Source organism: Molothrus ater, chromosome 8, assembly GCF_012460135.2.
Source record: "Molothrus ater isolate BHLD 08-10-18 breed brown headed cowbird chromosome 8, BPBGC_Mater_1.1, whole genome shotgun sequence".
Lineage (NCBI taxonomy): Eukaryota > Metazoa > Chordata > Aves > Passeriformes > Icteridae > Molothrus > Molothrus ater.
Window position 1 is genome coordinate 21,311,520 of NC_050485.2, and position 27,306 is coordinate 21,338,825.

The 27,306-nt window shown below is 36.4% G+C and overlaps 1 protein-coding gene across 1 annotated transcript in view; it reads right to left on the reverse strand.

Annotated features, from left to right (window-relative positions):
* Positions 1-27,306, reverse strand: part of LOC118688171 (adhesion G protein-coupled receptor A3) — a 252,313-nt gene that overhangs the window by 152,812 nt on the left and 72,195 nt on the right. Inside the window, exons 3-4 of the mRNA XM_036385594.1 lie at positions 5,286-5,357; positions 1,422-1,493 (exon numbers count right to left, since the gene is read on the reverse strand). Of these exons, the coding sequence (XP_036241487.1) occupies positions 1,422-1,493; positions 5,286-5,357 (144 nt within the window). The remainder of the gene's footprint in view (positions 1-1,421; positions 1,494-5,285; positions 5,358-27,306) is intronic.

Sequence of the window (27,306 nt, forward strand, 5' to 3'; positions counted from 1 at the left end):
AGCCATTTCCAAATTAAATGTGGGTCAAAGTTAGACCCACAAAAAGAGTGGATGCAAGAAAATACAAAGTTAATGACTGTGTAGAGGTAACTGGTGAGTCTCTCTGGTCCTTACAGCTCAGAAAAAAAATTGCCAATGCTGGGACAGATACTCTGGTGACCAGAAATAGCAGGTATATAGCAAATCTGTACAAAAAGAAACTGTAATGGTGTGGTTTGATCAGCCCAATAACCATGGGCAGTCAGCCTGCACATTGTGCCTTTTCCCTGCATCGGTGAAGGGTGTGGAGATACACTGCCACATTCTTTCCTGGGCTTCAGACAAAAGGGATAGTACAGCCAAACACTGTCACAGACCAACTGCTGTGCACTCTCTGGGAATGAATTTCTGTTCTTTGCCACCAAGAGACCAATGTTCTGTACTGAACTTCTATTTAACTTTTAAGATGGGGTCTTGCAGATTTGTGAATGGAAATTTCAGATCTTTCTGAGAGAGCATGGATTTGAAGAGTTTCTATTGAGTCTGTTCCTAGCAACTAGAATTACATTCCATTTAACAACGTGACTTCACCATTTTGAATTAAACTTACCTTCCAAGGTAATCTATCTTTATAGCCACAGTCATGTTCACTGAGCACAACAAAAGCAGAGATAGAAACCCTCAATAGCTGAGTTGGGCTTGCCTAATTTGGCACAACATCTGAGATGAGTAAAAAGAGGGGCAGGTTGCACCTGTTCATTATGTGCTATCAAGGCTCTTCCCATCATCTGTTCTCATTTGTTTCCATCAGAGAAGACCTTGCATAGTTACTCTCATTAATGGGATCTGTAAGTGTGCCAGACTTCAGCCTTTTACCTGGTGTTATCTTGACCTCATGGCATATCTTTCTAGAAAGATTTCCCTGTTTGTCCAAGGAAATGCCATAACTGGCTGGAGATGACAAAAAGAAAGTATGAGATTTGTCACATACTATAGGAATGATCATACCATAGGATGCAGCATAGAAATTTATTTCACGTACAGGAATGAAGACAGATCTGAATGAAGATACACAGCCCTCCTGGGCTCAGCCAAATGTCCATTTAAACCAGGATTCTTCCTATAAATTTTCTCTTTCCCAGCCAGGAAATTTACAGCCAACTTTAATTGTTTCTTAGACATGCAAACAGAAATTTCATGTTTAGCCTTTTTTTAATGTGGAAATGAAATTTAATTCTTTGCATTTCTGATAGATTTTACAATTCAAATAGAGAAAAAATATTTTCAATCTCAACTCATCACAATCAAAGGCTCAGGACAGGGGCCTTTTAGTACAAAACCTACAACTTTCTTATAATGTAATTTTCTGCCAACTATACTCAGGTCAGTAATGTGACAATTGAGATTTCTTCTGTTTAAAACAAAACTGGTATTATACTCACAATTTGTGAAGATTATTAAGTCCAACAAACATTTCTGGTGTTAGGCAACCAATTCTGTTATTTGAAAGATCCCTGAAACAAACAAAAATCCCATGAAACATTAAGTCTGTCTTATTTATATACATACCTATGTAATCACACAAAGTATCTATATTTTTAATACTTAAGGAGTTAGAGACAAATGAGAAATAAATCCTTTTCCCATAATGTAACATAACTGAATAAATGGATTAAATAACTTTTAAATTAACATTATTGAGCAATATTCCACAAATCATATTGTGACGTCTAATTGTATTAAAATGGGGTTTTATATATATATGTAGTAAATAAAAGCAAAATAATATTACAAATATACAGAATTTTCCTGATCAGAGTTATTAGCGCCTGCAGTTTTTAACTTAGGAAGAATACTATGTATTTTGTTCCATGCAATATTCAGCCAAAACTGACTTTTTTTTTTTACTGTTTACTCATGTTTCATCTCATTAACAGCAGCCTTTCTTGCTGAAATCACAGAAACCAGAAGGCAATTAATTTTTGAGCTAGTGAGGTCAGTTTTGATAAGCGCTTGGCAAGCTCTTAAAAGAGCAATACTGTGGCTTTCTGAGAGCACAAACAGTAAAAGGCATTACTGTTTTTGCCAGCAGAAAGTGAAGAAATGTTTTCTGTATAAGCCATACATGCAACACATTGTACAGGATGCTTGCAGGAAGGAGACAAAAACAGGTATAAGCAATCATATTAGGGTAAAGCAAACCTGCCCCTTGGTAGATTAGAGTTTGATTTTTATGTATTTGGTTTTCAACCTTGACCCAAATTTTCCTTCTCACCAAGTACATATTTTAAAAAATAATTGCAATTACACAAGGATTTTTAGTGATCATGCAGCCAGGAAAAATGTTGATCAGAATGTATTTTTTGTTTTAGAATTAGAGGTAGTTTTCTGATTCCTTTACTACATTGTGCAGATTCCATATTTTTCTAGTGATACATGAGAATACTAAAGTAATCAAATGGAAGACTAAAGGTTGCAGTTTGACAAATCCAGTTACTGTTTTCATGGGAACACATTCAATTAGCTGCAAAATGAAGGCAATCTCTTTAGTTCACTATGAAATTGCCTTCTATCAGACAAAGAATATATTGTTGTGCAAGTATATGATGAAACCTCACATTAGGATGAAAATATTTCTTAAATGCTTGTCAAGGATATTAAGTAGAGAACAGCTGAGATAATACTGAGGATACAATATAGTGCATTAATTTCATGTTAGCATTATTCTTTAAGTTCTCCTCATAAAAGCTACATAGGAACTCTAAAACTGCAAGTTTAAGATAAATACATATATACATGTATATATGCACATCTACATATCTTTCTATTAGAAATATAAAAAAAACCTACCCAGAATTCTTGATTGGGTAATGCTTTGCTTTTGTCTAGGCAACGTCTGAACACATGGAAGAATTGCATCACAATGTGGGGCATAATCTGGGTAGCAAAAGCAGATTCTGTCTATACTAATCAATATGGGTGCATATTTCTCTAAGAGAGGCACACACTAAAATCGCATTTTTACCAAAATGAAAGAATAAATGCTATTTTCTCACAGTTTACTTCAGTGAGTGCTATTTTCATAGGAAGTTATATAGCAGTGACTGAAATTTCTGTATTGTAAAACATGTTTTCCAAAAAAAAAAAAAAACAGCAAAAAGAAAAGGCAACTTGCTACACTTTTCCCCAGACTAATACCTGTTACATCTGCTACATTAAACACAATTCAGTCCATAATGTATAAAGCTGGTGCTCCTTTTCAGGAGTTAAATGTTTAACTTACTAATGCTGACTCACAAAGTTGATGTTAGAGAGAAGAACTCTTCTGTGTTGAATAACTAAATGCCATATTTTTAGTGATTCATAAATTTTCAATTTCCATTAATTTTGTGTGTACCTTTTTGAGTAAACCCTGGAAATAATTCAGTTTGTCATTCAAATACAAATAATAACAGATCTCCAAATCATTCACAGAAAACATTCTGACAGCCTGTGGCTTGTCTGTCTGACCTGCCATTTCTCTTGCAGTTGCCCACATTACATCAGCTTCTGCTTTTCTCAGCATCATTTATATTTTACACAGGAAATAAAAACACATGAATGTACAGTCTTAAAGTAATTACTGTATTCAATATTCAACAGGAGTTTACACTATTTATTCCTTTTGCTCTACTGTCTCCTTCCCAACAGTTGCACAGTGAAGGAGGGAAGATATTTTGTTGTTTACCATGGAACTACAAAGATTTGCATCAAATGTGGTAGTCCAGCAATTAAACAATTCTGTCTCTAGATTGCTTCCAGTGTTACTTGTTCATCTCAGCAATGGGGTTTTTCGAGATTTGGCATGACAAAACTCAACATTGCCAATTCTACTGCGCTGAAGAGTCTTTTCTTCTCTCTTGTCCAATACCTGATGAGTTCCTCTCCCTTTATTCCTTTCTCCTGGCTGACCTAAAGGCTCCACACCTGTGCATTCTGTGGATGAGCAGCCCAGACTTGCTCAGGTTTCCTGGTTTTCCCACAAGAGGTCAGGGTTGTGTTATTAGAGTGCGCGGCCAAAGCAACAATTAGCGCTCATCTTTATTGTTGCATTCTACCGTTACCCCTGCACACAGAGCCAGCAAGAAAGCTTCAAACCTAATGCTCTTATTTGTGTTAAAAATGTATATGCTACTCTGGCTTCATCATTATTAAGCAAGACACTAGAACTGAGGGGCTGGTATTAGAAAACACGGCTACAGCATGATCAGAGAGAGAAACCTTCTGCAGTGCCCCCAGCACACAGCAGCTTGAGACTACCACGCAGCAGAAAAGCAGAGGATTTGTAAAATTATTTTTCAGTTGATTTGCAATCTTCTCCTTCTCATCTAAATCTTCCCATCCCACTAAAATAATCCCTGTTTTCTTATAGGTTTTCTCATAAGACAGCATACATGATGGCTTGGAAAATGCCTGGCATGTGCTGATGGCCTACTTAGCCAGTGCATGGATATTTGGAAGCTGTCACTTGGAAAATTATAATTAAAAAAGGGTTCATCTCACTTTTCCTTAGGCTGAGTACAACTAAGGAGGGTCTGTAGTCCTCGTTAATTAAAAGAAAAATGCCCAACTGAAGAATTCTACTAACTTAGATATTTTTACCCTCTAAAATGTAGTTTAAAAATCAGCCAGTGCTTCTGAAAGTACTATGAGAGCCTTTTCCAAGACAGAATTGCAAGAATGATGGACAGGGAATATACTATGTAAGATCATGTTTCCTTAGAAAACCATTATGAAAGTAAAAAAACATCAAGAAAAGTCAAGGCTGATGGTATGGAAAATGGTAGACAAACTCTACAGTACGACAAAGTTTCCTTTCTAATAATGTATTTGATCGGGCTGATTTATGATAAAAGTAAAAAAAAAAATTAGTGTAGCACAAACCATTGTTCACACACATTTGAACTGTTGAGTGTTTATTTCTGTTTACTGTTTATTTCTGATTAATGTCCACAGTGATATATCATTTGCTTAGTCATTAATTAGGCATGTTTTTTACCTTTGTAGGTGCATTTGTTAGGACACTTACCAGAGATTAAACTGATGATTTTAAATGGCAAAAGGTAAAAAAGAAAAAGAAAAGGAAGAAAGAAGGGGAAGAAGGGAAAAAAGGCATGGTAAATGTAAAAAGCAGAATGTGTGATTTTCTATTTTACAGCCATTGCCCTTATTTGATTATTGCTTGGTGGCATATTTGAGTTGCCCAAGGATAGAAATGTCGATACAAACACAATTTTCAGAATAATTCAAATGGAATTAATACTTACAGGCGCTTCAGTTCTGAAAGCCCATAGAAGGCCCCTGGCTCAATTGTGCTGATCAAATTATTCTTCAGATCTCTAGACAGACATAACAGGAGGAGCAGTTAATTATCATTTTACCTACTTTACCACTGTTATACACGTGGAGGGTGAAATGCAATGCAATTCTGACCTTTATCTGTCTTAGCTAAAACTAAGAATTTAACTAGTAGCATCAAAAACAGTACATCATCCACAGTTTATAAAAACATATTTTTCCAAGTAAGATGTTTAACATTAGATGTTTAAAAAAAATCTGTTTGCTTTAATTCTTCTTTTCCTATTTATTCTTTTCTAAACAAGCCTACCAGCCATTCTCACCCAGGAAAAAATGTTTTAATCAATGAGTGAATGAAGTAATTAGTCAGCAAAGCAAGAGCCTTTTAGCTTGCTTATTCATTGTACTGTGCACTTTACACTTAATAAATTTCTCGTTTCCACCTAGTGTAGGCAAAGCAGTTGGCATGTGAGACAAACAGACAGGTCAGGTTTCTGTTCTGAAATACAGGCATTTTCTCCTATTTGGCAGACTGGTGCTTCATTTTGCACTTGCTGACAATCCAGAGCATTGGCTGTTTTACAGATAAAGAATATTTCACTGGCATTAGTAATCTTGTCTGCTCCTGACACAGAGCTTGGGGCCATGACACAGCTCTCAGCTCAGTCCCCACAGAGATTCACTTCTGAACTGTCTCAAAGACTTTGTGATGTGAACCCTGAGGAAGTGCCTTCAGTGCAGCTAGACAAGCAGGCCTAGGAGACAAATGTTGTAAATTCTTGTAGGCAGTGTTCATCTTCTGACAATTTGCAATTCATAGGGAGCAACTGGTGCTCACTAATTTCAGTGCTGATTCTCAGGCTGGCCACTTTCAGAAATTACAGCACATACACTGCTTGACTCTGCCAAAGCATGGATGGATCAACAGACATAGGAATAATCTTATTTATAACTTTTTATTTTACTGCAGATAAAATGCACTCTGGCTGAAAGCTTGAGTTCACTACCTGCGATTGGCCTGAATACAGCAAGAATTCATCCCAAATATTTATTTCCCAGAAGGATATATTTTATTTTCTAAGTCAAAATCATAAATAAGTACTTCTGCACTTTTCTAGTCATTTTTGCACATCTCTTGAATACAGTTCCAAAAACTTGTATCTCATGCCCATTCTATTATAGAAACAATGTTGATGAGTGATTTGTCTCTAACTAAGATCTGAGTTGGACTCTTTAAGAGTCAAGTTCAGCATTCAGCCTGAGACACCAACAGTCCTTAAGAAGTCTTCAAGAACTGGAAGAAGATTTAAGGGTTTTTTAAAATATTTTGTGGTGAAACATTTTCATCTTAGTTCCCTGGTATCAGAAGCAGCTACTAGATTTATCTTTCTTTGTCTTCATTCACTCAAGAAGTTCTGACCATTTCTTTAACTGTGAGTTTTCCACACCTTCTCATAAATAAAACTGTTTAAACAAAAGTTCTGCACACCATTCTCCAGAGTCAGCTTGCAAGGGTGAGTCTTTTGTTTGGCAAAAATTAATCTACACAAGTGATTATTCCTTTGATGATTTAGGGTTTTTGTTCTGTGGGTGAGTCAAAGCCTCATTTTTTTTTAACATTCAAATATTCAATACTAAACATTTGTGTCTACTCCTTTTGCTTGTACATTATGTTAAATATGTAACTACTCAGGTCAAAGAAGTTATTTAGCTTGCAGAAGTAAATCCATATTAAAAATACTGGAAGAATACTGTTTTCATCATAGAACAGCCATATTCTTATAACTCATAGGACAAAGCAAAAATCTATCTCAAGCTTTACACTGAAGCGTTTACACACTTGTAAACAACTTAAGAGGCATAGTCCATATGCAAATATGTGCATTTTAGGCAGGGGAAACTGCCAGTTTTAATAATTAATCTTTATATCAATTACATACATTCTATGTTAACTGCCAACTCATCTAAATCTTCTGAAAGTTGCAATCAGGCAAAGTGATCAGCTCTCATAGCCAGTGGTAACAGCTCAGAACAAACATAAAATAGTCAGGGTAAGTGGCAAACTGTTGGCAGGTGAGTTCTAATGACAGTCAAAATAACCTAGTAGACAAAATGCCTTCCGTTTACTGAAATCTTCTATGTTCTTGTTTATGGAAACTGCCCTGTTTCCCCATAACTTGTAACCACATAGGAAAAACCAGCATAACCCTCAACTATCACCTACAGGGAAGAAAAAGGTCATTTAATGTTAGTAGAAGGTAGACCATTACATGGAAAAGTGTCCATCACTTACACTGTCACAAACAAGACATCTGGCTTCCTCATTTTGGAAATTACACTTAAAATAGGTAGGTCATTTTTGTAAGGATGTTCTCAGAAAATTGTAGATAATTACACTGCCCACAATTCTGGCACTTTCTTAGCAATTAGTATTATTGCATAATGTTTCCATATAATTCTGGCCTAACAAAATAGGTGTTTTATTCCTTGTGATTCTTGAACATTTCTTTTAATGTGATTAATATTAAAAAATAAAATTATTACAACTGCTAAAAACCAAAAATTCATACTTCTGCATTAGGAAATCCCATTTTCTTCCCAGCCACTTGTATTTGTTACTAAATTACTATAATTAAAATATTAAATTAGCTTCTCCCATTTTCTGATTTAGGAAAAAGTTTGTCATATTGAAGCCTCATAGCAATTAGAATTAACTTGCACGGAGCTAAATAAAGAAACCAGAGTAAATTTGGTTGTGTGTTTACATTTTTTCCCCAAGAGCTACTGCTGAGGTTTGGCAAAAGGTCATGATCCAAGAGAAGCCAAAGAGCAGCCCAGGCTGGACCACACACATGCACATATACCAGACAAGTGATTTTATCATCAACCAAAAGCAAAAGAGAAGTGAAAGAACCCCAGTATCATAATATTGAATGACCACAGCATGACCCATTTGAAGTCCAAAAAGAAAGCACTTTCTAACTAACAGTTATGATTTTCCATCATTTCTGATGCTGTATTCTAACTTTAAAGTATCTATTCTGAATCTGAATGACGTGCCATTAGTGCTGTGGGAGTGTAGACCTGAAATTAAATCAAAACCAAGTGCCATGTACAAGTACAGATAGAGAGAAGCTACATGAAGTTAGCCATAGTCATAAAAACTGCAGCACTTATATCCTGGCTGCAGAGCTGCACAAAATCAAAATGGGAAAATATTTATTGAACTATATTTCCCCTAATATCATTAGAGTTGCTAGATAAACTTCCTGCAGGGCACTCTGATCTTAACTTGACCTAAATAGGTAGAAGAACAATATAGAATGCACTGTGTTGTCATTAAAAAACAATCTCAAATTGTTACAGAGGAGACTTTCCTTTTCACCTGCAAGTCTGAACTGACATAAATTACATCCAACAACCATTAAGCACTATCTTCTTATTTGTAGGTATTTGCAAATAATAGGCCCACAGGTAAATACAATCAAGGATTCCTTTACTAAGAACCACAAGCTGCTGGCAGTTTATTAATTTACACATTAAGCTTTCAACTGAATTTTACTTTCTTAAGAGAAAACTTAAGAAAAATAGCTGACTTGAGGAGAAGGAATTTGTGTTCAAAGTATTCACTGCCTGATGGCTTAGCTGAGAGGTAAATGAAACAAGAGGAACAGGCTACTAATGGGACATCACGAGAACATTCAGTAACTACTCCAGGCCTCTCAGCTGTTAGACATCTTCCATGGCTGAATCCCTGATTATCTGAATGTATTCCTGAGAGTCTCGATGCTTCAAGATCACTGTGTGCACTTTCACAGCATAGAACATAGTGGGGAAAAGTTCACTGAAGTATAGACAGTCCATTAACAAAGGAATCACTTTATCTTAAACTGTATTCTGATGTTTTGTACCAACATCTTTGCCTTCAGATATTGCATATTCTTTCTCTAACTTACAATATAAGTGCTGTAGATATTTTGAATACATATTCATAACAAGAATATTCAACTAATTCCAGTACTTTGTTCAAATTCCTGACATCGATACATCTTTCATAAAAAATTATAGGTTGTACCAAGAGGACATCTGTGTTTAGAAAGCTGTCATTATGGTGCTGCAAACTTTCCAAAAAAGCTCTGAGAAGAGCAATCAGTTGTTGAGCAGATGCCAAATACCAATGAAATATGACTGACTTTCCACATTTTGCATACTACTATGTAACAACAACAGACAAAACAAAAAAATAAGGTCACATCTTCCACTTCTTTCTCATGTGAAATAATACAGCTAAACTAAATGTCACCTTTGCCCAAGAAATGAATGCAGAAATGAATGCAGACTTGAGGTCTTTGAAGAAAAGGTTATGGTCACTGCAGCAGGAAAGAGGCATAGCCAGTGATGGAAGACAATAGTTAGCACCTATCCCACCACCATGACAGTGACAGTCAGGGCTGGCACTCCTGAACACAAGAAACAAGAGTTAGGTTGATATTGGCAAAATGTGTTTTGAAAACATTTCAAAGGTACCCATCTGTACAGGAACCAGTACCTTTCTTGTACTCTGGTGGCATAGATATAATCAAAACTTATTTTCATCTCCATTGTTGGTAAATGCATTGTTGAATGAACATATCTCATTAAATAGGCAGATTAAGTAACATCAGTTACCTGGAGCCATCATCAGTAACTAAATTAACGAACGTGATCCCATGGAACTCCAGAGCTCTTTTGTTGTCTTTATTTTAATTTATTTTTTTAAATTATGAGAGCAGATATTTAACCTACTTTCCAGAATCAGAAAAGTTATGGCTATATCTCAGTTACGTTCCAAGAGATAAAGACAAAACTCTCTCCAGTTAGAAACATCAGATAATAAACGTAAACATGCACACAAATATGGACAAGAATTGTCCAGTAATGGTCTGCCTTTCCAGACACAGAGGCTATAGGTCTTTTGTTTGCTTAGCATGCTGATGATGCATTTTCCTTTAATTTCCCCTTTTTAATCCAAGCCATTACTGGTTGGATTCCCTAAAACAATAGAACCTAAGGACAAGACAAAAATATGACTGCTGTCTGCTCAAGGTGCTAATGACTGAACAGAGGTTTCAGACCCATCACTTGATGGCAATTATGACATGCAGAACAACAGAAAGGTCATCACACTTTGGTTTTTAATTTAAGGCTGATGACTCATTCACATCAACTGTGCTGTGGTAATTTGGCAGTTATTCATTATTTAGGAGCATGCCTAAAAGTGTAAAACAAAGTACTAATAATGGCAGCTGAGACAAAACAGAGAGAGGCTTTATGGTAGTTTGTTTGCTCAAAGAATCCCATAGAATCCTATAAGTTATTTCATTTTCACAGTAATAGTCACAGAGGAAGAATGTAAAACTCAGGGTATTTGAACTGAAGGAGCAGCATGCCAAGTAAGAAAAAAATTACTAAAAAGCTTGGTAAAACAAGATAAAAAAAAGATAGACTATCAGTACAAATTCGTTGATACATTTTTATAATGTATATGATAAAAATAACATTTTAAAAGATTAATTAATGCAGTTTCATTCTAAATATAGCATTGACCAATCAGAATATAGGTGCAAAGATGTAAGGCACCTGCCTCTACTTTCAGCATTTTGTTATCGATAGCTCAGATTTAAATGCATTTTTAAATAAAGAAAAATCATCTACGCTTTCCGGATTCTTCTACTTTGGCATGTTTTTAAGAAACAAAAATTCAGCATTCCAAACATATGCAAGTGTTCCTATATGTTTTCCTTTTTATGCCACAAACCCAGACATATGTGGTGAGATCACATTAGGCACAGAAGCAGATTCTTGGCACTTGTAACCTGGGGGCTGAAGACAGAGTGGCCGTGCCACCCAGCCCCCAAGGAGGGGTCACTTGGAGCAGGTGTATGGGGCTCAATCAAGACTGAGAGGTCAGAAGAAATAAATGCTGAGAGCAGATAAAGTGGGTTTCAGTGTCCACAGCTCTGCAGTGCCAGCAGAAAATGCCTCCCTGCTGGCAACAAGGCCTTGGTGGACAGTGACAGATCTGGCATTATGCTGATTACAATGGCAGAACTTGTGTCTGTCCATAACTGTGGAGAGACATGAGGAACACAGAAACCTTTGGTAGCTGCAAAGAGCCAGAGGCTTCCTTAAATTCTACACCTACTGGGACGTCTCTCTGTGTTCATGCCTAGAAGGCAGTTCAGCACAGCTTATGGTTCTTGACATGTGCCCCACGTCTCTTGCAAAAAAGCTAATTGTTGGGGGAAGAAAGAAAAAAAGAAGAAAAATAAATGAGTTCAGAGATTAATTCCAGCCTGTGAGAAAACTGTAAAGAAAATTAAAAAGTCAGGGGAAAAGTATCCTCAACCTTTTTTTTTAAACAAAACACACAGACCAAATAAAATGTAAAAAGACAGATAGAAAGTGGGTAAAACATGCTTTCTACTGAGAAAGGAGTAGTTATTCCACATTTTGAGACTGCATTGCTTTGCCTTTACAGATTTCCAGCACTGTGTATTCAATGTTCCTAGGTCAAATTTCAAACTCTGGAATTATAGTACAAAAATAGCATGAAATACTGGAAATTTATCCAGAATTTTCAAAAGTGCATCTGAATTAATCTTTCATAATAAAATATGGAGATTTTCCTTTTTATACCAAAGTATCAGAGGTATCAGTGTAATGAAAATGGGTTTTTTGTTAGATAAGAGAACCTTAAAATATACATCCATCGTATCATGGAGCTTTGAGTGGGGCCTTTCTTAAGGAAATATTTGATTTTTTTCTGTTACTGTATCAAGATTGAGCTGGAAAACCACAAGTGATTCGTTACTGAATTTCAATTTGAGATTACAGGACTTAAAACATCCAAAGAAAAGAGGAATGAATTTTAGCCTGAGGTGTAAAGGAAAAATAAGTACCTGCAGATGGCACACAGATTAATCTAGGAGTACTTTTGAGCCAAAATTAAGATAGTTTATTACTCAGTGTAGATCAAGAAAATAGGAATCATCTTTCCTACAGCATTTATTTCATTCTACTGTTTTCATGATAGAGAAGTAGAACACTTCAAAACCCAAGTTGAATCAATTAAAAAAATGTCAAGGAGCAACTCCATCTTTCTTCCTACTTACTTTTGCTTCAGAGTTTCATCAAAAGAGAAAGAATCTTAATTAACAATATCACAAAGAATAGGGACACTGACACAGACACTGAGTCCAGGGACCTGCAGTAATTATTCAGCTCATGATGGGAGATGGACAAGGGAACACTGCAGGAATCTCCACCCAGCTCCAGGAACCATCATACTCAAAGCTGTTCCTCCTATTTATCTGGGAATATGGCAATGCCCAGATACATTCCAGCACCATATAGAGAAGAAAGCCCTTTCCAGAATAGGAGGGGGAAAACAAATATAGAAACCATTTGAACACTTCATTCAGTCAGTGTTAGAGGCAACATTAATTGCACAGAAATCCTGTCAATTTAAATGCCAGTAAGTAGTTTAAGGATAACAGGCAAGAATTGCCTATAAGCAGTTTAACTCAGAGGAATTAAACCTTGTTGGAAGACTGGTCTGAGAATCCTTCCCCAGAGGGCCCTGTTTTATATAAACTGGGTCTTTGGTAATAACAGATAAATTTTAGTTTTTCAAAAACCAACCACATGTGCTAATGAGAAGGCATGCAGAATTGTCTTCTGCAGAAATGAGGGTTAATGTGAGTCCTCTGCAAAACCTCCTTGAGTATTTTCAGTGCACAGTTTATAAATTTGCACTTTCCTGCAATTTTAAAATACTTTTTGCTAAGATATCATGTAAAATACAGATGAGCAAACTACAGATGAGCTGAAAAATAAGACCAGAGGTTCTATGTGAATGTATAATTTCTCCCCATTATTTAAACTCATTGCCATTTACTTTATATTCTATACAATGTGTACGTTGAGATTTTCAAGTAAAAATTATTTTAAAGAAAGTAAAAGCTCTTATTTCTCCTGTCTCAGAACTGCCAATAATTATTTCAAGCCGAAATATATTCTATTACAAATAATAATAAGTTGGCACATACTTAACCTGTGTCTGTTGGTCCCACTTGAAATGTTCTTTTTCAATGATTTTCATGCCTTGTTTCATCACTAGTGTTTTAGGCAAAATCATAGGGTTTTAAAATAAATTTTCTTTTGCTTATATAAAAGTTTCAGTTATTCAGCCTTAGGATATGCAAAGATTATTGAAAAGCCAAACAAAAATCAACACAGACATAATAACATACAATAGTAGCTGGGGCCACAGGAACATTCACAGGCCTTCCATAGCCTGAAAGAACACAAAAAAATGGAGGAAACAGTAAAGAAAACACAAAAAAAAGGATTCAGGGAAAGAAGGAGTATGTTATTGCTGGAGATCATTACTGCTGAAAGCTGTTGGCATGTTTTGTTCAGTGAGGCATCCCTTCCTTATCAATCCTTCTCACCACACAGAGTAACAGAACTTTTCCCAGATTATTTACTCATACCTTATTTCATGGCATCTCTTCTACTTTCATTCCATTGCCTCTCCCTCAGGCCCTCAGAAATAGTGCTTTATTTCCACAGGTTTCCTAGGTCAGGCCTGGGATCCAGCTATTCTCTCCCACAAATAATTCAGTTTACGCAGCAAACCCTCCTCCAGGCATGGGGGGCACACAAAAGCTGGTGGTTAGGTATGAGCAGCCCTCTTAACAAATCCCAGGGCTGCTGGAGCTCTGGGAGAGCTACATTACTGAGCAAGAATCTGGTGGAAGAAAAGGGACTTTGTGGTGGCTACTTTAACATGTGTATTTATAAATCTGCTCTTGCTACATCTTCTTAAAGGATGACAGCATCTGACACAAATCATGTGTTATCTTAATGACATCACTATATAACATTTCAGATGGATGGATCATTGGGGTGGGCTGACCTTGGCTGACTGCACATCAGACTAAGAGAACTATTTGTGGTCCTAATGGGAAACAGAAGCTGAGATATTCATAAATTTAATTAAGTGATGTACTGAAATACAGCTAAACTATGTTACATATATTTCAAAAAAAAATCCCAGGAAAAAGCAATCATTCGTGATTTGGATAGCCCTATAAACTAACTTTACAAGTGAGTTTATTTTATATTCCTGTCACTTATCACAATATTTAATTTTTATATAGAACATCTTTTATATTTTTCCTAATATACAATGCCCTGATAAAACTCTTAATGTTTGTTCTAAGGCAAGAAGAATTTTGGTGTCTAATCAACTGCTTCGTGAAGTAAAAATTCATACTGCAGGAAAAATATGACTCAATAACGAGAGTTCAACCAAAACTCCTAAGAAACACTGCCAAGTAGTCTTACATACCTGCATTTTAAGAGGCATATAAAAATAATTCCTTGGAATAACAACTCTTACATCAAATAAATGTATGTAAACCCATCCACCATTAGACTGCTCTGGGTCAGGAATGCAGCTACAGCTGACCCTGAGGAACTGGCATTTTATTTAATTGTACAAGTGCTTTGCACTAACAACAGGAAAGATGCTTTTAATTCTAAATTGACACCAAAAGTGATCTGCAAATTATAACCTTTCATTCCAGCCTGTAGTTGTCTAACACAACTTTCTTTCATTCTGTTTCTAATCAATTCTCTCACTTTTAACCAGTAGTAATTTGCTCTGTATTTCATTCCCTTTGCTTACATTCCTATCCTCTTAATTTCAAGAAGAAATTCCTGGCTTTTGTCATGTTCTGACTGTTTCCTGTTCATGCAACAACTGTAATAATTTTGAAGATGTATTTCCACTAAACAATTTGCCTGGGATTACATTTAACAAAAATATGTGTTTTATATTTATTCATCCTATTTTGAAACATTTTAAACTTTTAGAGCTGAAAAGAAACACACTATGTTTTGTCCTTTTAAAAGGTGGTGGATCCAGTGCCTACTCATAAAAGACTTCACTTCCCAGCACTAGACTGGGATCTAAATGTTTTTAGACAAAAAATAAAAACAGCTTCTTGACATTATTGTCCAGCAAAATTAATTATTGAATTATGATTTATGATCATCATTTGCAAACTTCATTCTTACTAAAAATGCAATTGTATTAATTCTTCTGTAGTATTCCTATGAAACTTTTAGATACTAGGATAATTAATGTGATATATCAAGATATATATTATTATTATTAAAGTCATAATATATTAAATCATGTATATAAAAGCAAAAATATCTTGATTATATGAGACATATGGAGCATAACGATAATGAATATTGTACCAGCAAAATACAATAGCATAGAGAATGCTTCAAAGTATTTAAATGACACAATACATACAATTTTAATAATTTTATATAATAACAGTAGTAGTAGTAAATATGTAAGCAATAATTAATGATCAAGTTAAATTAGATCTTGTATTTCAAATATCTCCTGCATCTCTTAATGAAGGAAATTTGCACAGATGAGGCTTCACTAGTCCTTAATAAACTAAGCTTTATATTACTAAGCATCAGTAGTGCTACACTTTGTTATTCCTCCAAAGACTCTGATAGGAGAACAGAACAACATCCACTAATGGAAAAATTACAAAGCACTATAGCTTTTATTACTCTCCATTGTTTTAATCATGAAACTATGTTCTTTTATTTGAAACAGTATTAACTGCTCAGTATGCAGTTTGGGTTGTGGTACATCAGCCTCTCAACTCATCTTCTGCAAACACAACTCCCCTCATGGCTATTTTACTTCAAGAAAATTAAAATTGACCTTGGACCCTGCCATGTCTCTTTCTTCTTCAAATCCACTAAAATATTTCTCTCTTTAGGAGACATTTATTAATGGGGAAACAATGGTGTTTCAGTGACATTTCCTTTCTACGTTGTCATTTCTTTCAAGTGGTCTCAAACCTTCTCAGCTCAACTCTAGCTCTGTGATGCTGATTTCAATTCTAGATAATTGTGAATTAAAGTTCTTTATAGCTATTTGTACACTAGCAGAATCCAACTGTTTTATTAAAAGATGACTGGAAATCTCCATAAGAGATGGCCTGATGTAAAACTGGCTTGCTGGGGAGCAGCTCACTCCAACTTTCCTATTTTAAATTTAATTTCTATTTTGAAATTTTGAGAGTGAATTCCTGAGAATTGTTACTATAACTTACCTCAACAGATTAGCAACAGGTTGGCATAGAGCTCCATAAATAATGCATGCATTATTTAGTGTCTTCCTTTTCTAGGTTATTTTAATTTAGCCAATATTGAGACATAAAATACTTGTTAAATTCATACAAGCAGGATCAGTAAAGAATGCTGGGACACAGCCAGTCAAGTCGTGTAAAGCACTACAAACTGGCACACAAACATTGCAGAAATGAAAAGCAGGACTGGATAATCTCTTCTTCAAATCAATTGCCCTGAATGGCAGAAATAATTTTCAACACTTTCAAGTACTCAAAGCATATCAGAGTCAGAAAGGACTTAATGCCTAGCAGGGCCATGACAATATACACTGGTCACCCAGAGCAGGGCAGGCAAAGTGTTGGCCTGGCTCCAAAAAAGCACTTAGACAACTAAAGTAAAACTTGAGTGGAGCATTGGTTCTAAATCCCAGAGTGCCCCCACTTCCTACATGTCACAGCCCCCACTTCCTACATGTCCCAATGGCTGCAGCTACTTCAGCCTCCACTTTTCAACTCCCCAAATTTCAGAAAGGGTGCTGGGCATGCCCAACACCTCAGAGCTTGGTGACACAAAAGAGCCCTTTTGGGATTTGCAGGCAAGACCTGCAGACACCACGGCTCTCTGCGGGGCCAGGCAGGCTGAGAGGATGCCACCAGCAAAGCCATGAAAGCAAAGCACAGCCCAGCATCTAAGGGAATGGCAAAATATTGCCATGCAGCACTCCTACAGGAACCAATTACTGCTGGAGACATGGAAGACACTGTTTTGGTACCATCCTCACTCAGAAGGGATGGATAACTACGTTTGAAATACACAGGAGCTAAAGAAACTGGCTGGGATCTCTGTTCCCTAAAACAGTATTTTTATATGTTATCAAACAATTGCTTACAGAAAAACCAATTATCTCCTTGTTGAAGAAATACCCTTGGAACTTGTCTGCTTCTGTTCCTTTCTTTCTGGCCCCATAAATCTTGAACACTTGAACACATAACTGGCACAGCTCCATTTAAATAAGATCTACATCCTGGTTAAGGCCTTTCCCACAGAGGCAAGTGAACATGTGATGTGCTCAGGCTGAAGAGGCTGAACCTGGGTCCTTCTCTTCCAAAATAGATACTCCAGATACCAGGCCAGTACAGAAAGCACAGTTACCTTCTTTTATGACCACATTTCAAATAAAATATGGAGTCAGTTATGCTTTTAAAGAGGAATGGCTTAAGTAGAAGTATTAGGTTGCAAATCCCAGTCCCAGGAAAAAAACTTGTCAGGCTTCAGCACTTCTGAAAGGCTCAATGCCTGTTCAGTCCCTCAGCCGTGATGGCTGGTTTGGATTCTCTTCTTACGGACCTAATTCTCCCTGCTCACTGTATAAAGAGCTTAGGCCTCCAAAGAATAGCTGAGAACTACATTGTGAAAGCCAAGTATCTGTTCTACACGTGACAGTGCTGAGAAGCACTAAGTCTACTATATCTGGTTGCTGATGGGAGCCTTAGCAACTTCCTCAGCTAGCAAGCTGCTAAGTTTTCTGTTCAAGGGCTGTATATATTATTTACTACCCATTTGGCTGGGTTTAGTTTGTTTTTAGCTGTTTTCAGATGGCTTTGAAATAGGCCAAGACAAGAATCAACTTTCTCTTCAATCCAGCAAGAAAACCCAAGACAGGGGTGGGAAAGCAGAGCAGAGAGCATAATTAATGTGACACTTGCTCCTTTCCAACGCAGAGTGCTAAGGTACATGCTTGGGATTGCGACTCCAATTTCTAAGTAATGGCACAGTGCAATACCCATAAGAAACACTGCAGGCAATACTTCTAAATCAATTTATAATTTCATAAAGACATGGATCATGAGGCTAAATATGATTTTGCGTTTCTTTTTCCATATAGAGCACTTTTAAAAGGGTTAATTCTGAAGAACAGCATTTTCCTCTGGAACAATATACACTATGCACATATTCCACTCTTATCCCTTCCCCTCCACTGATAAGTGGTGGGAAAGGGCAACTCAGAAAAAATGTCATCCCATATCTGTCTCCCACTCAGCACACACTAACCCAATTCTCAAAAACCTCATTAAATTCAGGATGGGAAGGATGAGAACGAAGCTGCAGCACTAACTGTGCACAGTTTGTGTTTACCAGCAAGAACACTGTATGTAGTGTTGCTTACAACGTAGCCTGTAGTTAGGAAGCATTCTTGTTGGCAGCTTTGACAATTTATCTATTCATATCAAAGTGAAAGAGAGGCTGCTTTAAAACTGGCGCTCCTTGCCCTAATGGGAAAAGAAGAATATTAAAAACTATTACAGTGAAATCTCTGTTGCCATCAAAAGGTCGTTGATTCAACAGACAAACAACCTAGTGTTAATGATTTAACAAAACATTTTTCACACAGATTATATGCTCATCCGTCAATATATAGTATTTTTCACATCAAGAAACTAAAGACAATTTGTTTTTACAATGTCAATGATGAAAAATTGTGTGAAAATCAAATACAATGCTGAAGTAATTATGCCCTTACCTAGGCAATGTAATTAAAAACACAAAGAAAAGAAATGTTGCCATTGTTTAGACACAGACTCATTAACAAGAGGACTGTCCTAAGAGGAAAACAGTCTTGCTGTGAAATTTTTTCAGCAGTCTTTTGATTTGAAAAGATGTATATTAAGGCAAGCACATAGGCCCAAATTTCATCACTCACTTGTCTCTGTTTTGAGCACGTTCAAGCATGAGGGAAAGAAGGTAAGAGGCTGATTTTGACTTTGTGAAAGTAACTACACCAACACATTCTTGCCAAATAGTGTATGAAATAAGATAAACATTACACAGCATTTCAATCATCCTCAAGAAAAATAGAACTCATACAATAATCAAAAGAGTAGACAGCAGTTAAGACTCTTTCACTTACTTTGAAAATAAGTTTTTCAGCTCAAGAAAAGTATATTAAAAATATCTTGATTTTGAAATTTTCAGCATACTAAAAAAAAAAAGTATGCGGACATCTATTGTACAGAGGACCAAAAAATGAGAAGCTTATCTCCCTCTCTAACCACAAGCTCTCCTGATAACTTACAATATTCTATATGGCTTTCAAGAAATTTAAATGTAAATTATTTATCAAAATATTAATAGTCAACAATGAAAGTGATAATGGAATTTTTATGCAGGTTTCAAAAATATTTTGCAGATAAAGTCAAAATCTACAAGTTAAAAATCCAGCAAAATCTATCATCATTAGACAAATTCAGCAGTTTTAGTTGCAATCACGTATGTATTTCTCCATAACTGATGATGACAACACTCTTGTTTTTTATGTATGAAATAGAAAATGTACTGTATTTATACAATAGAAAATGTATGTAACTATTCATTTTATTGCTTTTAAGTGTTCGCTTGGTGAATGCTGCTATTAAAAAAATATGAGTGTTGGAAATGTTGACAGTTGACAGGTAGGGTTTCTTGGCTTTGTTTTGAATGAAGGCTTCTCTTGTTGAGCTAAATATAGTCACTCTAACTTTGACTCTATGCAATGTGTGGGTGACAAAGCCATATTATATAGGTGGCATGAATTAAATTTTTTCTGTGACACAGTACCTACAAGTGCAGAGAACAAAAGAGAATTAGGTAATTCAAAAAAGCAATTTTCATGTACCATAGATTCTGAGAGACTATGTACTGAACTGTGCACCCGTTTCAGTAGGATTTGAACTGTTTCATGGCAACATATTGTAATTTAAATATTTGTATGGGTGATTAATTTGCCACTTTTGTAATTTTACTGTATCTTCAATATTGGAGTTTGTCAGAAGTTATAGTACTGCAATTCATCATGAAATCCGGTAAACATTTAGATTAAGTTGTTACTCTTGATTCACTAAGAGGCTGGGGTAGTACAGTACATGTTAACTCTCTAGAACCACAGGGCTGTAGAACCACTAGCCATGACCAAGTACAGCTACATTCCACTAAGCTGATAAATCTGGCCATTTACATGTTAAATAAAATACAGAGCTGATATTCAGGGTTGCATCAACTAGAAATAAAAATATTCTTGTACTTTTGTATATTTTTGGCTGAATTGCTTGTTTCCAGGAACAACAACAACAACAAAAGAAAATACAGAAAACTCAGAAGGCCCCAGTCAAGGCTGGAGCTCTTTTGTGCTGTGCAAACACTTTTTTTTTCCTATTCTGGATACATATAGAATGACAGGTCATGAGCTCACCATATACAATCATCTACAGGATCAGCCAAAAATCTTATGTTCCCTGCCCTAAAGAGATCAGAATAAAATTCATCCAAGTTTTATCACTGACCTCTGAGAGACTAAAATGAAGTCAAAGAAATTCTTGTCTTACAATTATTTCAAACACAACAGAAATACAAGGTAGAAGCTGAAACAAAACTTAAATTACATGATTTACATAAAGTAAAGTGTCCCAGATTGCTCTGATGTTGTAGTTCACTTGAAGCTAATTCTATAAACTGTGAGCATTTCTTTGGACACAGTCTCTTCATGATACTGGTTACACCAAAATCCTCCTTCCCAACTAACCTGTTCATTCTGACTTAACTAATGTATATGTGACACCAGTGTTAAAGATCTGCACAAGATTTATAGGCTACCACAGTATGAACTCATGCCAGTAGAGTCTTAACTACTTTCAGAAAAATAGGGAATGTGATGACCATGTTTATTGTTATAACCTTTTTTCTTTTGAACTAATCAAACACAGCTTGAATAATTTACTGGGAAGACAAAATATTCATGAAAGCTCTACAGGACAGTAATTCCTGATAGAAATATCAGAAATCTGCAGCTTTCTGAGTAGCAGAAAAAGGCTGTCCCATTTCTGAAAAAACCTCACCAAAACAAAAACTCAATAACCCAAACCTGGCATAGACCAACATTTCTGGTATTTATAAATGTCCACCGTGTCACCCAGAAAACAGATAACTACTGTGCAGTGTATTAAGATCCTTAGTCCAGCTGGTCCATTTTTCTCTAAGCTTTAAAAACCATTTCAAAAAATACAAAGTATTTTTAATGGATTTCAATGGTCTCTTTCTTCTTTTACACAAAATCACTCAGAAGAAGGATGTTTTCTTAAAAACAATCTGCTATCCAGGTCCACCCTCCCAGGCACGTCCCTTGGAGCTGTTCCCAAACTATCCCCAAAGCACTAGCATTTCAGCCACTGGAATGACAACTTCTTTTTAATTGTTTGAGATCCTGCAGGCTTCTATTTGAGAACAAAGCATGCACATAAAGCACATTCTATGGCCACAATTCAAGTTCTTTTGAAAATAAATGATATATTGAAACAATGCTACGTTACATAAAGTGGTCTGACACTGGATGCTCAGCATTACACCAAATCCCAGCCAAGTTCAATTCCCACCCTTGCAACTGGACTTACATAAAGCAGAATAAAACTTTCATAAAGCAGCTTTGCATTATGTGGAACCTAAAGCTTCAAACCAAACTTCATTTGGTTGAAGTCTGAAGGGACTTTACCATGAAGAAAAGATTAAGTTCATTTAGTGACAAACAAACAATGAAACCAACACGAAAGTCTACTTGATGGTTTGGCAGTGATACGTTTTTATCTTACAAGAAGATGGGAATATCTAATGAAGTACAAAAGCAATACATTTAAAGCTGACAGAAGGAAGTCCTCTAACACAATATGCAATTAACCTACAGTCTTGTTACTGAAACGCATCACTGAGGTCAAGAGCTTAGTAAGATTCACTGAAAGAATTAGGAATTATATGCCTCATGAGGACATTCACATACATACCAGGCAGGGTTTCTGAAGACACATTGTAAGAAAAGAAAGGTTTTTGATGACTGATTATTCTTTTCTGAAGATTTGATAATTTTACTATCTATCTGAGCTAAAATATGACTCAGCAACATGGGTAACAAAGCCACTAACTTTAGTAGAGAAGGATGCTCACCTCAGGGACTGGCAATGGGCAAAATACTAGAGGAATTGCACAAATAGTTTGATTTACAGCACAATGACATAAATTCTTCTAATTAAACCAGCAAAAGCCACAATGCAAAAACTTTCAGAGCACTTTAAAGCAGCCTAACTACATGTAACTTTGTTCCTAATTTAGAGAATTAAGCTAAGCAAATTTAAACAATCTGTAAATTAAGTTTGTGTATTTAGAAGTAGACAGCATTTTTCCACTCAGCCCTTCAATAACAGCACCGAAGCACAACTCTTCTTTCTTTTGCTTGTTCTTAGTTCTTATCAACCTATCAATTGTTAATACTTTTTACATGTTAAATGGCTCAGCTATAATGTAAACTTGATGACAATTGATTTTGTAATTTAAAGCAAGGGTTTGTGTTCCTTTTTTTCCTTCCTTTTTTTTTTTTTTTCTCAGAGTCAGCACTCATTTCCCAACTAATACAGAGAATATCACATTTATTAAATTAAGCCTTGGACTTTTAGAAGACTTCACGAAAGGATATGTTTGTAATCTTCAGTGTTTATTTTACTACGAAACCAACACATTCAGCAATAAGTCAGATTTATTGTGAAAATAAACACATTAGGACCTTATAAATAGCTGTTAGAAAAGTTCCGTATGGTCTGCCAAAAGCCCCAAATGATTGGTTCATGAACTTTTCCTCTGTATGTTCTAATGGCTTGAAAAAATTGTTTATTTTTGACTGGTTATGAATAGATGAGGATTATATTTCATCTACAGTCTCCATTAAAGTATCAGGATTTAGAAAACTTCCAAACTTTTCAGAAACTCCCATTAAAAAAAATAAACTGTTGACAGCAGATATACATAACGGAATGGCAAAGCAGAGTGTTATTTTAAAGCTGCATTTACACAATGAGTTTCTCAATTTACCTAATTATATCCCCCAAAAAGAAAATAATAAATCATGGCTCAAAGATACTGCAAGACTTTACTGGTTTATCTAAATGCCTGTAGCAATTACTGCAGCATGAGTTAATGCAGAGAACTGTCTACTCCAGCAAGAAGGCTCTTACACTGCCCTGTACCTGCAGCAAATCATCTTTAACTAGCGCGGGAGCCCTGTGGTGAGAGACTGGACATACAGTTACTTGTGCATGATCCCTGCATCCTTTGGTAACCAGTGCCCTCTCAAATTAACTCCCTAGGAATTATAAGACTTTCCTCAGTATCAAGGAGCCAGCATCAATTTCCAGATCACTCAGATCTTTTCAGATCTCCCCAGGACACAGAGACCAAGACGCTGCCTTGTAAAACCAGGATGGAGAAGAATTCCTCTAAAATGCAGCCATCTTTCGAAGCACGCAGAAAGACCAAGCCCTCATTCTCAAACCTTAAAAGAGTATCTGCAAAATTATGCACCAGTGTGTCTTTGAGTGTGAAACCAGATGTCACTACTTTAATGAGAAGCATATCTGGGTGGACACTGTGTTAGGGAATCTCTTCTCAGTAGTGATAACCAATATTGTAATAACAGGAAGGGCCAGAAAACATTTCAATTTCATGAAAACTGGAGACTTGGTATTATTTTCTCATTCAACACTAATAAAAGAAATCACTTTCTTAGTGGTTTTGGAGGAAATAGGAGAGTGGCTGAGAGCCCAGCAAGCAGATGTCTTGTGACAGGGAACGGCCATCGTTGCACAATATGGAGCAAACATTTGAATCTTGGTGAATGCCTTGGTCAGTTTTAATTCTCAAAACTGTTCTTTTTTGCAAGTATAAAATAAACACTACCTGGTTCAACAGAAAACACTGTTAAGTGCCTTAGTAAGGGTACAGCCCTGAGCCCCAGAGAGCCCTAAGTTCCAGCCAACCCTCCCACTGAAAGCATCACCAATGCATTAACACAAAAATTTTCAGCTTTGAATTAGAGAAAATACCCCTCCCCCTGTTTTTAAAACAAATGTAGGACTCTAATGTCACCTGATATCCATCAGAAATTAGATGACATTCCAGCTGTGGAAAAAACCAGGCAGCAGAATTCCTCTTAAGATTTTTACTTACCTCCTCCTAAGTAAAAATCTTTTTCTTTTCTATAGTTACTTTTACATGCTACAGCAGATGTGCCACATTTTGTATTAGTTTCTGCTTGAATGAATAATGGAGACATGAGCACTTGTATAAACAGGGAAAGTATTTAATGAACGTATTGTACATACTAAAGAGGCTGCTTTCTGTTGGAAGCACATAGAATGCATTCTTCCAAGTGCATGAAAATCCCACATTATTGATGCATGAGTTTTCTATGAACTGGGCCAGGCATAAACTTTCAACTGCATTTAAAACACTGAACGAAATGTGAGAATTGGTCATTTCCCCATTGAAAAATAATAAATTAAAAATATATATATATAAAAATCCAACTGCTCATGAAAAACAAAATTCTAAAGCGACAGTATTATTTTTATGTAATTTTCTCATTAGAGATCATTTGTCTATATTTCTATTTTGAAAATTTTGCCTCCTGGTCCCAGATGAGTGTGTTCCTCTAGAACTGCAATTTGTTTCATTGTGTTCTCATGCATTTTCACTCTCTTCATGAGCAACAGTGACATTTGAAAAACCAAAAGAAAAAGACAGAGGAGTTGGAACCTCGTATTTACAGCATATTTATAGCATTTGGCATGCTGGACACAGTTTTCTGAAAGATATTATTAGATTTGCCAGCAAGCGTCCTCCTGCTTTTTTGGGACCTTGTGGGTTTGATCTACGAAGGCAAATGCTGAGGCTGTAAAAGCCTGACTGCAGCCAGAGTCTCCAGTGAGCTCTCTGGCTTCCAACACATTAGGAGCACAGGAACTACCAGACCAGACTGAAAGTCCATCCAGCCAAGAGTCCTGTAGCCAGCTGTGGCCAGCAGTGGAAACTCACAATAAATGCTTCTGAGGAACAGTGTGACACCTCCCTCATGTTCTCTCCCACGAGCTGGACGCACCACGGGTATTTCATCATCATGTAATCCCTGGGAGGAGACAGCAGCAGGGCCTGACACGGGCATCCCACAGGCAGAATGCTGACACCATGGAACAGAGCAGGCTGATGCAATGCCAGGCTGCTTTGGCTTTTGTCAGGGGCCCTGGGAGGTCAGAAGTGTGGCAGCAGCCAAAGCAGGTAGAAGCTACATTGCCCCACCAAAACAGGTCATTTCAGACCTCCCATAAACATGAAGCTGCAAAAGGAGCTTCTCCAGCTCTCAGGTACCAGGTTCATTGATAAGAGAGGCTTTATCAGGCATTTTTGCAACCTGCTGGCAAGGGCTACCAAAAACAGTGACCTAAATTTGACCCAGTAGTTTGACTCTATCAAGTCAGACACCAGGTGTTGACATATTTGGGTGAAAATTGCTTCTGGATTTCAATCATAGTGAAAAGTGAGGAAATCTTCAAGTTTGTTGGTACCCACAATCTGTACAAGATTCCTCAAAAGTCTGCTTGTACAGAGGACAAATACTTTGATTATTTAGAAATAATGCCATTTACTATTATGACAATCTTCCCTCACACAGGAAAGGTACTTCCTCCATTTGTGGCCTTTAAAGCACAGCTTTTTCCAAAGGAAAGATGGAGATAGTGATGACCTCTCATTTAGGAAACTGACAACTATTTCCAATATGTAATATCTGAATTGTCACCAACCCTCCAAATATCCTCTTGAGCCAGGTATTTGTTATCCTCCTCATTGACTTCCTAGGGCCCTGACACTGAAGTTATTCACTCCAGAATTAAGAGACTCTTCATCAAATTAGAAATAAGTAAGTCACACCTATATTTGTGAGGTATTCAACAGCATTTCCTGACTTGCACAAACCAAAGTCTTAAGGTTATAAATTGCCTCTATTTTGCAAGAGAGTATCTCTAAATCCAGAAAAAAAAGCTCAGAAATAATTGTTAATATTTAACTGCCTTTTTATATTGAAAAGTACATGACAAGCACATTTACCTTATAGCAGATTCTCCATCAACTGGCTCAACAGCTCTGTATATCATGAATATAAATCTGTATTTCAAAGAATGGTTTGGGTTGGAAGGGACCCTAAAGATTATCTCATTCCAGCCACCCTGCCACGAGCTGGGACATCCATCACTAGACCAGGTTGCTCAACGCCCCATCCCACCTGGTCTTGAATGATTTCGGGGATGGGGCATCCACAACTTCTGTGGGCAACCTGTGCCAGTGCCTCACTGGCACATAAAGAATTTCCTCCTTTTATATAACCTACCCTTTTTAAGTTTAAAGTCATTTTCCTGTGCTTTATCACTGCATGCCCTTGTAAGAATTCCCCTCTCCAGCTTTCTTGCATGCCCCTTTAGGTACTGGAAGATCCTCAAAGAACTCTCCAGAGCCTTCTCTTTTACAGGCATTCATTAAAGTCTTTAAAGGAAATTATTAGAATTTTTAATTTGGTTGGGTATTTTTTGGGTTTTGGGGCTTTTTTGTAAGCTTTCATTGCAGAAAAAAAAATATTTCATTGCAGAAAGCTGAAACTAGCACTAAAACTAGCTCTACTTGCTGGTTAATATAAAGTTGAAAATATAAGCAAAAAAGTTGCTAAACCATATCTCCATATCCAACACAAATAAGGATGCAGCATCAGTGTGTACATATATATATGTATATAAAAAAGTATGAACTATATCTAAAAATATATAAATCTAAATGCAATTATAAAAATGGATACTTTCTCAAGATGAGAAATAGCTAACTAGCCTAACTCAGCAAGGAGGTAATTTTTGTTTCCACATCAGTTAAGACACTATT